At 42.0% G+C, this 12,535-nt stretch overlaps 1 protein-coding gene across 2 annotated transcripts in view; it reads left to right on the top strand.

Annotated features, from left to right (window-relative positions):
* The window catches only part of LOC147324965 (PDZ domain-containing RING finger protein 4), a 122,437-nt gene that overhangs the window by 68,823 nt on the left and 41,079 nt on the right, over positions 1 to 12,535 (top strand). Inside the window, exon 1 of one of the 2 annotated variants that reach the window (XM_086299193.1) lies at positions 4,387 to 4,836. The exons of the other annotated variant lie outside the window; for it this stretch is intronic. Within the exon in view, the coding sequence (XP_086155319.1) occupies positions 4,768 to 4,836 (69 nt within the window). The 5' untranslated portion in view covers positions 4,387 to 4,767. Of the gene's footprint in view, positions 1 to 4,386; positions 4,837 to 12,535 lie in introns of those variants that run through there. 2 annotated transcript variants of the gene reach the window in all.

Below are 12,535 nucleotides of genomic sequence, written 5' to 3' on the forward strand. Positions count from 1 at the left end.
TAAATTAATTGGTGATTCTAAATTGCCCATAGGTGTGAGTTTTTACCTTACACAGTTTACTGTGCCCTCGGCCTATGGTAGCTGGGATAGGCTCCCGCGCCCCCTACAACCCTGAATAGAATAAGAGGAAGAGAATGGATGGATGATACATTTCTATTAAATGTGAATTTCTGTGTATACAGATGTGCTCAATGATTTGTGTAATGTAATTTTCAATGATTTATTACAGTTAATTGCTGTGTTATTTGAAATAAGCTGCCTGTAATTGCTAACTTGACCCCAATCACAGACTGATAGTAGACTGACATTGTCTTATAGTGACAGATATTAGTAACAGGGTTCCTATGCTTGAAAATCTCATTTTGCAGCAAAAATAAGTGATTTGAGAGAATTTTATCTTTTTGGATAAAAGAGATGTGGTTTAAAATGAATTTAAAAATAAGGTGCTAAATCACGATATATGTTACTCCAATACTCAGCATATTGTGAAAAATCACAATAATATCGTATAGTGTGATAATATATCGTGATGTGTCTGGTGAGGCCAGCTGCTTTACACAAAATAGAAGTGAGTGGCAACAAAAGCTGTGTTGCAAGGTAGAATGGAAAGAAAAAGAAAACTCGATGTGGTAGCCTTTTTGAAAGTCATTTAGATGCAGCACATGTCAGCTTGTTGAACCACATGAAGTGGAATATTGAATTGATCCAACTTTTGTGCTCTGTGTGATGGTTGGTACTTATCCCCAGACAAAAAATCAATACAAATACAGTTTGCGGGTACTGATTATGATTTCACATTCCGCGCCAGGAGCATCCACATCACTTTGTTTTTGTTGCTCATTTTAGTGTTTGTATGTGTGCACTTATGCAGAACAGGATAGACACACAGGAAGCCCGTGTGAGCATTAGAACAGACATGTCTGGGGACACAAGGGGTTTACAGATACACCATAGACATGCATTACACACTTGGCTGAAGGTTATAACTTCAGGTTTAAGGTGAGCTCGAGTAACAAGTTTGTTTGAAATGCTGTTAAAGAAATCTCAAAATGCACCCATCAAAGTCAGGACAAATTGGTTTTCCGCTCCCTGTGATGTGAGGTCCATTAACTAGGAGAATGAACACTACTGAGAGCCTGTTTCTACGAGAGCAGGCAAAGGGCAGACTTGATGATAAACGACGGCTGGACAGAAGAAAAGGACAGTTGGGAAGTCGAAGGCAAAGTGACACAGAGAGGGCACAGAATCGGCGTTCATCAATTTGAAATGGAGACTTTATATGCGGTAGCATGTTTTATTCCCCATATAAATGTTAAACAATACATTTCATTAAGTTTCTTATATTGTTAACATAAATCATAACGTCGACAGGCTTTCAGGGACACACACTGAAACCCACTGAGCGTCACCCTGTTAGCAAGTAAATGGTTTGAGTAAATGTAACTTTAATGTGTAAATCCTGCCCTCAGGTTGCGTTGGAAGCGCAGTCTCAGGTAAATTCACCCCATCAAACTGTAAAAGCCGTGGCCATAAAGTAGCTCGGAAGAGCTTTTATCAGTCTTAATGCACTCTTCAAAGAGCATCCCTCAATCTGCACGTCTCATCGAGAGGTGCTGCTTGACCGCAGGCAAAGGCTACTGTATCAGTCTCATTTCACAGATGATGAGAAAGACCATTTGGGTGACTGATGAGCATCTTAACCTAAAGGGGTCACTGAGTGCACCATCACAGAGTGATGGTCATCCACAGCCGAACCCTGAAAACACTCCTTCACATGTACCAATATTGGATACTGTCAGCAGATTGTCTATGGAATATTTATATTCCTATGCAGTGTGGATATATTGCACAGGATCCTTAATGGGTTTACATTTTCCATCTGACCACAGGAAAACGAAAAGACAGTTCCTCTTGCTCAGCAGCACTTCATAACTTTGCTTCGTGGTATACAATTTTAGGAGACTGATTTTCTGACGCGCACTTTCACCATAGTCTTCTGTTCATCAAATGTAGTATTATATCCCCCGCTCCCCATCCTCGCAACAAGTCTCTTTGATGTCAAATTGACACTTTAGTGAACAGCACTTCATGGATTTGATATTGCCTGGCAACTGCAGAAAACCCGCTCCTCGTGGCTTCTTCAGGGCGACGAGAGACGGGCGGGGAGGTCGGTTCGGCGGTGGAGACGATGGTAGAGGAAAAGACGGTGGAAGGTATTAATCACAATGGTGATTTCTGTTTGGCTTGCCTCCAGGCAGTGAAGCAAAATTAAAGCCCAGAAAATCGGATTATGGCCTCCCTGGGGGGTTAGATGCCCAGTAGCCAGCTGATGAGCACTCATCTACTCTTCATTCTATTCTGCAGAAATGTTGGCTCGGAGGCCAATTTGTTAACAGTTATTGCTCATTTCTTGTGTAGCTTCCTGCTAGTGAGACAATAGCCAAGGTTTATTGTCTTGCAATTATCACAATTTGAGGGAAGCCGGTGATTGATATATCGTCTCTAGGGCTGCCACAAACGATTATTCTGATAGTCGACTAGTCACCGATTATTTTTGCGATTAGTCGACTAATCAGATCATCATCCATTGGACATACAGCGTACAGCTTATTGCACCAGCAGCATCTGCTCTTATATAACTATCATTAGCTTACAGCTTTGTGTTTAAGGTGCTAACTAAAAATAAAGACAAGATGATAGTTTATTAAATTTTAATGAAATTTGCAGATTGTTTCGGTGAAGTTTAATAAACTCCTTGCTATCTAAAATATAACAGGACACCGGAGTATATTCTCGAGCATCTCACACTTCTGATAATCAGCTATCTGCTTGACGTTTATTCAGCTGTGTAAAAACTATAACTTTAATCTCAGCCAAACCGATTTACTCAGGAACAAATAAAATACTACAAAAGGCCAAACAATAACATTTTTAAGTTATCTAAGTGACTTATATATCATGTTTAACCTGAGTAGCGAAAGACGGCGGTGGGTTTGAAAACGATTTGCGGGGAGTCCGGTTTTCTCACGGCTCTAGTGAGCCTTGCCCCCGGCTAGCTATCGAGCTAGTGGGTAACAGACGTCTCCGAAAACGTCGGAGCGCTTTTGAAAATATGTGGTGTCCTGATAAACTGAGCAGATATTTGAGGTTTACACAGCTACATTCTCGCCTGAAAATATGTTAAACGTTTATTTTGTGACCCAGAAAGAATAATAAGAGTAATATTAAAACTAACTAGCTGCCACCATTGTTGGAAATTGAGCTGGGCCGCGCTATGAATTCTGGGACAGTTTCTTCTTCTTCGGGGTTTAACGGCAGCTGGCATCCTTGTACATGCAGTGCTGCCATCTTCTGTTCCAGTCCGTTATTACACTCTTAAATCCTACTACTCATTCCTGCGTCTTTTGTGATCTTACAAAGCTTCAAACGACACGTCGACTATTAAGTCAGTCGTCGATGATTTTGATAGTCGACGTAATCGTGACTAGTCGACTAATCGTGGCAGCCCTAATCGTCTCTGAGGTCTGTGGCTTTACTTGCTGCCAGTTTTGCTGTGGGGACACCCATTATCAGCAACAGCAGTGGTGCTGGAGTTATAAATATGTGATTTTTTTTTAACTTTGACAAAGTTGGAAATGTGCATACTCCTCACAAATATGTCATATTGTGTTCATTAAACTGATTGGCCCTCTTCATTATGCACCTACTATTATCAATTTTCTAGAAACAGTTGGAGAAATATAATCTATAAATGTATAATACAAATATGGAAAAAAACAGAAGGCTTCTTGGTTTGAGTAACACATAAGGCGCAGAGAAAAGCAGCAAAATCAGAGAAAACGAAACATTATCGTAAAAATTAAGGGGTTTTCAAAACTCTTAAAACGTGTTACCAAAGGTCCAAAACCAAAATAATTTAGTGATATGTATTAAACAGACAAGCACTAAATGATTTTTTTATTAGTAAATGAACTAAACCATGTGTTGAAACAGCATTTACTGCTTTACTTCTCCTCAGCCAGTGTAATTCCTTATTTCCGACAGAAGTGCAACACATCCTCCTCTCGCGAAGCAGATAAACCCAGTGAAAAGCCTTACATGCAGGTAGGTCGCACATAAGCCTCAGACACCCTCCGCTTGCCCGTCTCTGTGCAGTCAGCCCTGCCCAAGCTTCTCACAGGAGCTGTTCGCACAAAGGAGCGCATTGTGTAACTGTGCCTCAGTTTTAATGAACCAGCGCTCCCGCTCCAGCACACTCCTCCCTCTTTGTCAGTCCCCTCCCTTCCTGCCGCTGTTCTCATGAATATCACAGCGTCTTCTCCTCATTATTCATGAGCTGGTATCAGTGTGCTCATGTGCGCCGAAACAGAGGAAGAAAAAGGGGGGAGTGTCTCAGTGAGCGCGAGTCACAACCCTGGTGTATGAGCCTGTGCGCACGCCTGTGTGTGCGCGTGTGAGTGTATGAGTCTGAAATAGAGGGAGCGGGATAGAGGAGACACTCCGGCTGATGCTGAAACGGCCGCCGCTACTTCACTGCCGCTGTTCACATCTGAACCTTCTTCTGTCAGGCTCAGCTGGAGCGTTCTGTTCCTCTAAGCTGGGGTTGCTTGTGACTGCCTGAATGTGTGAATGGGATGCCTGAAAAGAGATGCTCGCTAAGGAGTGACTGATGAGAACCAGCGCTCCGGTGTGGAGGGTGACCCCCCTGTGTCCGTACCACCACTACTTGGGGAGAATTGGACGCCTGGCGTTTCCACGACAGCTATAATGGGCTGCAATCTGTGCACTTTACAGAAGCGAGAGGAACACTACAAGCTTCTGTATGAGATCGCACAGGTGAGGCATGACCGACTTTGGTATCGAATATTGTCTGTGTGTGTGTGTGTGTGTGTGTGGATGATTCACTGTGCGTGTTTTGAAGAGAGCAGTTCAAGTCCAGAGCCTCGTTCAGGGCATTTCACGTAGAAGATTGAAATGAATATATTTGCACTATGAAAGTGAGGCAGCATAATGGAGAGAGGGGCTTCTTACTCACTAGCAGATGTGATTTGAGTAATGAGCAGTCTCTCAGAGAGTAGCTAGTGTGCAGTCCATTCATCCTGCTCGAAGAGCTGTGCTGAGGGAGCAAGTTTTTTAATAGAATAGTAGCACCTGGTTTCTACTACATGACGTGTTTGTTCCAATTTCTTTCTTTCATAATGTTCAGCGAGAATTGCCAAAGGGGTTTTTTTTGTGGTATTTTATGAAAAGTTTTCATTAGACACTTCAGTGCTGTACCAGCAGTCGTTCTGTTTATATTTCTTGTGGCTCACTTGAGTGTGATAGTCTTGCTCTCACAGGTAACAGCGCCTACATTCGAGCAAATGTTGCTCATCTGACTGCACATTTATATCAGTTCCCTTAATGTGCTCTTTTCTTTTTTCAAGGCTGACACAGCTGATGAAACAGCATGAAGTTTTTTTTTTTTAAGCAACTGCTTGAGCGTTTTGTCAGGAAACAGGCAAAGAGGTGGAGGACACACATCTCACTGACTGAGGTGGAGCCAAACACATAAACAAGCACCTCCATTCTCCCCATTAGCCCTCTTCCTATGACAGGCTAATAACTATGAAGCAATGTGTCTCCTGGAAGTGGAGTCATGCTCATCCCCCTCCCCAGCAGTAGTGCCTGCCTTCACGCCGCTGTGATCACAGCCTCATTAGCCATTTTATACAACCATCCCGTGCATTAATTAGACGTGAAATGTCTCTCTTTACCCTTGTGAAGCAATGGGGTGAGAAGAAGCGGGGGAGGTAAACCAGCATTGGTTAACCACTGCCTGTAGATTTGGGCTTATATGCGCCCCGAGATGCTGCCAAACTAAGAGGTTGAACATTGTCAGCGAGATTCTGAGCTGCTTTAATGGTCAGAAAAGGGTGCTACGCTAAAGGTGGGCTGCAAGCTTCAAGATCAGCAGCAGAGGAAGTTGCACACACTACTGGCCTGTTTAATATTAGCAAACAGAACTGTCAAGGGACCCCGAAGGATGAGTAGGAAGCCACTGCAGCGCCTGCCTCGCCACAAGAGGATCGTAAAAATAGTGCTGCCTTGGTGCTTATCTTGGCTTTTTGCGTCCCTCTCTCTCTGCACCACTTGTTAAGAAATAGTGTTGACTCCCCTTTCTAGTAGTCTAGCAGAAGGGGCTCAGTATCCGCCAAGTGGGGCAGTCTCCAGGGCACAGTTGCCATTGACAGGATCTCTCTGGCATATCTGTCCACCCACTGATATAGTGAGCTGGGTCAGGTGTGAGCTGCAACATCAGCAGCTGCTTTCTGACCACCGCTGTGGGAGGCAAGGCAGAAAGGATGTAGAGTAAGGAGGATAAAGACTGAGATGGGAATATAGAGTAAGCTGTTAATGATGCAGGGTGAAAAGGAAATCGAGGAAAGGAGCAGGAGCGGGTGAAGCATCCTTGACACGGGAGGTGAAAAAAGAAGGAATAGAAGGGAAGTGTATAGTTCCTTCACCAGTGAGAAACCCTGAAACCACCTCTTTTCACTGCATTGCAAACACACTTCCATGCACACGTTCAAACATGTCCTCTGTGAACAAATAAGCACGGTGTACAGCAGGATGGGTACCAAAAGTAGAAGATGATGGACAGTGAGGCAAGTCTCCTATAGTAGCAGAGCTTTCCCTGCGAGAATGCCAAACAATGTTTTTACAGTCAGGAAAAGTATGTTGTGACAGCAAAAAGCTGTACTCACCGCTCTCGCCACCAGCAATCTAATCGTCTTTCTTACATGTTGTCTGTCTAGCTTTCACCCTTGCTACATGTCTTTTTCCCCATCATTTTCACAGCTCGTGTTATTGTTTTTGTCTTCTGGTTGTGTTTCTGTTGTGCAGAAATGCACACACACCTAGAATTGTACGCACACACACACGCTTGCTATGCCACTCTACTATTATTATGCAGAGTATGTGAGTGTGTGTATGCAAATGAGGTAGAAATGGCTTGCTGGTGTCACAGCGTGACTGACCAGCCTTGTGGCAGGTTGATTTGAAGAGCAGGAGACAGTCGCAGGGGTTGGTTAGCCACCTTTCTCCCCTTTCCTTCACGTCTAGAAACAATTTTGACACTCTCTCGATCTGCCTGACCCTGCTAGCTGTGGGAGATTTATGACTAGCTCGCTCTCTCGTTCGCACTCCCTCCGTTTCCCCTTTCTTCTATTCTCACGGCTGCAGGTGTTCTGCATGAAAATATCTTCACCTTTGTCGGCTGGCCTGCAAAGCTATCTCACAGAGCTGAGATTCTTTGTTTATTGAATCAGCTTTCTTGGGTCAGGGATAAGACACAGCAATCTTCTTGTGGCCTTGTTCTTTCCAGTCTCACATTTATTTTTATACTCCAACCGATTAACGCTTGTCCATCTTTCTGTCTTTGACTGCTCTGTTTGAGTCCTCTGATTGCTCATCTTCTTTGATTGCATTTCTTTTAACCTTTGCTCCAGCTGATCTCTGTGGGATTCCACTCCAGTTAACCTCCCAGTGACGGCACTTTTGTCATCGAAGGCAAAACCTGTAGACCGAACAGTAGACTGCTTTATGCATTTAGCATGTAGACCCATACTCATGCAGCTATACTCAAAAGCTATAGTCAGGCAGATTCTTACAGCATATATTTTCCACCGTGTGGGTGCTCAGGCTATCTTGCCGACAGTAACAAACTCCGATTCGCTCTGTGATCTAGCAGGGTTTTGAAATTCCCATTGTGTCCATGAGCTCCCCTCGTGAGTGTCACACATTGTCTGTGCACCACTAAAACCCAGTGATGTGTGGCTTTTTGGGCCTAATTAGCAGGATGGCAGATGTTGATGAGACGAGGAATGCAGTGTAGAGTTAAAGATGTTTTGCGGGAACAGCCTGCATTGGCTTTCAACAAAAGCTGTTTTTGCAATGGCATTGCGATCAAACCAAAAATCCACCTACAATAGGTCTCAAAACTTCCCCAGTGAGCCACCACTATCTACTGTAGCAGCCAGCTGCTCCAAATGTGGCTGGGTAATGAATTTCACCTTTCGCACTGCACGGCACACTCTCCATATTTCATTATCCTGTTTCGTAATTGCCCAATGAGCCTCGCTTTTTTTTGTTAGTAGAAGTTTTGAAAGCAGTATAGTATAGCCAGTTTTATAAGTTTTATTAGGCAGGACAAGAATCACTCTCCACTGCATTTGAGAAATAAATGGAAAGCAGCTTCTCAGCTCAATGAGGCACAACAGTCCCTGATAACTTGCTGATGCATATGAATGAGAATGAGGCACCCACAGCTTGGGTGCGCGCACACACACACACATACACACGTTTCTCCAGGAAACAAAAACACATGGTTAGTGAATATTCTAGATATAAAAAAAAACAGAAAGCAGTGTTCATGAATTTTAGAGTGGGACCGCGTGCAGGAGGCCAACTGCACTGTAATGGAATCTCAGAGTTTAGCGATGTCATGTTGAGCAGGGTCACATGGTTGACAGGATGGGACAGACAGATGTGAAATGAAGCAGATCTGGAGTTTATGCTTTCTGTGGCAAAAGGCAATTCCCAGTATGGTGGTCCTGCAATTGGGTGGGTGGATATTCTATTTTGTGTAGTAGCATCAGATGTGAAACCTGTGGACTAGAGGCAATCTAAGGGGGGGGACACAGATGACTTGCTCCTGCTTCTGCAGTGCCACTAGCCATGTGTGTAATGGGTATGTATTCAATAAATGTTGAAGAGTTTTCCCAAGAGCCAAACTTCCTGAGAAATGGCTAGCAAGCTGCACCTGATACATAAATAGTGTGCACCAGCATACTTTTGTGTTATTTTGACTTTGTAAGACACTTGACCTCTTTTTCTATTTTTTTAAAGAAATGACTGTCATATAAATGTCAGGTTTAGATGAAAGTTGTCACATCTGGGGAACCCCTTTTGTTTTTTTCTGAAGCTGTCATTGCCATCTTGTGGTCTTTTTGCTTCGTTTCTTTTGGCTAGTCATCAAGTCACTAGGATTTGGAGTAGGGCTGTGCGATATGACCAAAATCTCATATCCCGATATAAGAATTCTATCGTCCCGATAACGATATAAATCACAAAAATGTAAAATTTTCTGTAAATTCTGTGAATCTCGGGCAGCTCGTCTTGCGGGAAGTGTTTCCAGCTGTGCGTCATGTAGCTGGTGTCGAGTGTTTTAACAGATGCATGAAACGATACATTTTTAGACATAAGTTGTAACGGCCGCCGTTTTCTTTGTGAGTATTTATTACACGGCGTGCTGCGGGGGAAAGCCTTTTCTAACGTTTGAGTCTAAGGTTTATTTTTTTAGCACCTGGCGGCTCTTTTTGAATTCTCATCCGTAAATAATCTGCTCTTTCACGTGATTCAGTTTATTTTGAAAAGTCTCAACAGGATCTTGAGCTTTATTGTGAAAAGTTTATGTGGAACATAAACAAGCGGACACGCGATGCTGTTACCTTCATTGTTGCTAACCACAAGGCATAAAAATAGGCGCTTGTCCGTCTGTAGTGTGGTTATATAAAATATAAGAGAAAGAGAAAACTTAAAGAAATTAATATAGCCACTACAGTGACCATCAAAAAGATGAAAAAATATTGCCGTAAACAGTTTATTTTGGGACACCACGAAACAAACGATAGCATAAAATGAAACTATACATGTTTTTATATCGTCATCCGATATATATCATTATATCGAACAGCCCTAATTTGAAGTGATTATATAATTTGAAAATAATTAAATTAATTAATTAACTCATTCACTGCCATTGACGTCTATAGACGTCAATTGAAAAACTTACGTTGACTGCCATTGACGTCTATAGACGTCAATTACGTTTTTCAATGGGAGGGGCCAGAATACAACCTCGGGCAGCTTGTCAGTGAATTTTATTTTTTCATATATTTGTAAATAAATTGTTTTGATAAAACATAACCTTTCTCAGTGTTATTTCTGTTTTATAGAAGTGAAAAACTATTTTATATGTTAGAGGTGTCACAAAGCAAGAAATATTAGTGTCAAAGGCACTTTTCTGCTTGAAATGTATTTTTCACAAAAAGCTCGTTTTCTCCCTTTTTTTGGTCAAAACAGGCATTTTTGGTGGAACCCACCTCTCTTCTACAGCTGATTACTAAAGAATGGAAAATGGTAGAAACAAGCTTTTTTTTTTGGATGAAAGAAGAGAGTCTGTTCTTCATTTTGGTAGGTTCAGCGTTTATATGATCATAACACACAGTTTTCTGTGGCTCTTCAAAAATGAGTAAAAATGCTCAAAAACCCTGGCAGTGGGGAGTTACCTGATTTGAAAATGGCTGGCAGTGAATGAGTTAATTTGAAAAAATCACTCTGTTTCTTTCTCTTTGACTTTCTAAGAATGCAGGTTTAAATTAATCTGGAGGTCAGTTTTAGTACAACTTAGTTGGACTCACTACTAAATATGGAATGAAGACTGAAAAAGCACCAGGTGTGATATAAAAAATAAATAGCACAAGACAGAGGCCAGCTACTCAGGAATGGTTTGAGAATAGATTCAAACAGATGCTAAACTTCTCTGATTTCAGCTGTTGGTTTCACTCCAAGAATCGACTTTTTCTACTAGTTTATCTGTAAACTAGTAGAGGGTGATAAACATTTTTCCCCACTATTACATGGCTTTATCATAGACCAACAAATGAACTGACTAATGACACTCTGCACTGATTAACAAGGAAGACATTGTTTGGAAGTCTTCAGTAAATGGGTCCACACCTTGAAAAAAGTTGCCTTTAGTACAGCGTTAATGCTTTATAGGTATGCCTCTATCAGGGGCCTGTGAATGCTTTGATGGTACATTAAGGCTGTCGAACCCCCCACCACACCTTCAGCACTATCTCCAGACAGTTAACTACAAATGTTCTCATCTGTCTTCTTGTCCCATTATGTTTCTTTTGAAAGATGTCCCTCAACCATTAAAATTGATGAGAGTGAAGGAAGAGGGGGAGGAGAGAGGAAAAATGTGCTGCTTGATTGATCTTGTGTCCACCCTGGAAAGATTAGCCTGAGCTATAATCCAGGCTTTCGGTGACACTTTTACTGTTCCTAAACAACACAAAGGTCCATATTTTTAAAGCTGTCGCTTCGAACGTGTGCAGGCACGTGGGCAAATGCATAAATAGTGTGTAATATTAAAAAAAAAATGTCAGTGTCACTCTGAGCATCTAATGGTATTTCCCTACTTATTAGAACACTGCAGAGATTGTTGCATAACTACTGCTTCATGCTGGCTTCACACTGACAATGTAACTGGGGATTTCATAGTCTAATTTTGTGAGAATCACATATCCAATTGCATGACTGCTTGTGCATTTCAAATTGCAGTAGCTCAAATTAGTTTTCAAAAACAATGTTTTCGATGAGGTGAAATTAAAAAATGTAATTAAAATCCTCAGTGCACATTGTTGCACGGAGATGTGTGCCCTGCTCCTCAGATACAGATGATGCTACATTTGGCACAAGACATAAAGTCAATGGGTTTTTATCAGTTCTTCCACGAAATCTCCCTATGGAGGCGCAAAAGGGATTCAAGAGGGAGCTGATGAAGTGACCTTTTTCCTTTTCATCTGTTTCTTATCTCAATAAGAACCCAACTGACCTTTTCTACCACACATCTTGCTCCTGGACCTCTTTGTCTCCATGCCGCTCTCCAACCCAAGATGAACAAGGCTCTTCAAAATTAGTTTTATCTCCTGTATGTGCTCCTGTCTGTACCGATTTCTTTCATCTGACTCGCGGCAATCACCGAGGAAAAGCTGCACAAACAAACCATGACATGCCATTTTCTTTAGTAAACTAAAGCTCTTTCTCTGAGAATAAATTTCTCGACATATCACCGCTGGCCATCAGATGTAGAACTTCTTGTTTTGGCCGTCTACTGCGCCGAGGTATTCAGACAAGGACTGTGATAGGAGGGTTTTATCTAATATATGTGTACAGATATGACAAGAAACCAATTATAAAGGCAAACAAAGTCCTAGAGGTACTCGGATAGATTTTGAAGTGGTTTGACGTCCATCTTTGGATGCAGTAAAAAGCTAGTGATCTTTTTGTCAGCTTCCTGTTAGTCTTGGCCTACCTTTGCTTATTTTGTACCCCTAAAATATGATAAGTCATGCATGCCCTGCAGCAGCAGCAGCCTAGTGGAAACCTGAACAGGGTAGTGATGTACTCGCCCCTGCATTCACTCCTCTTGCAAGGACAATGCATAGACCCAGCCTGACTCGAACACCAAGGGCTCATCTGAGAGTTGTAGAGAAGATAATCCTAAGCAAATAAGAATAAACAGAGCTAAATGCTGAAAAGCAATCATTTTTACCTGCTTCTAGACAAAAAGTTTACATTTTATTTTAGTTTGTACAAATATAGCATCAATTACTTTGGATGAGTTATATGAATTGATATGGAACAATAATACACAAACTACTACTATACTGATTGGCTAGTTTAGGATTTGCAACAGAGCATC

This window comes from Aulonocara sp. 'chitande type north' Nkhata Bay, linkage group LG7, assembly GCF_057382095.1.
Source record: "Aulonocara sp. 'chitande type north' Nkhata Bay isolate Kocher_YH1m ecotype deep benthic linkage group LG7, A_spYH_male_GT1.1, whole genome shotgun sequence".
NCBI classification, from domain to species: domain Eukaryota; kingdom Metazoa; phylum Chordata; class Actinopteri; order Cichliformes; family Cichlidae; genus Aulonocara; species Aulonocara sp. 'chitande type north' Nkhata Bay.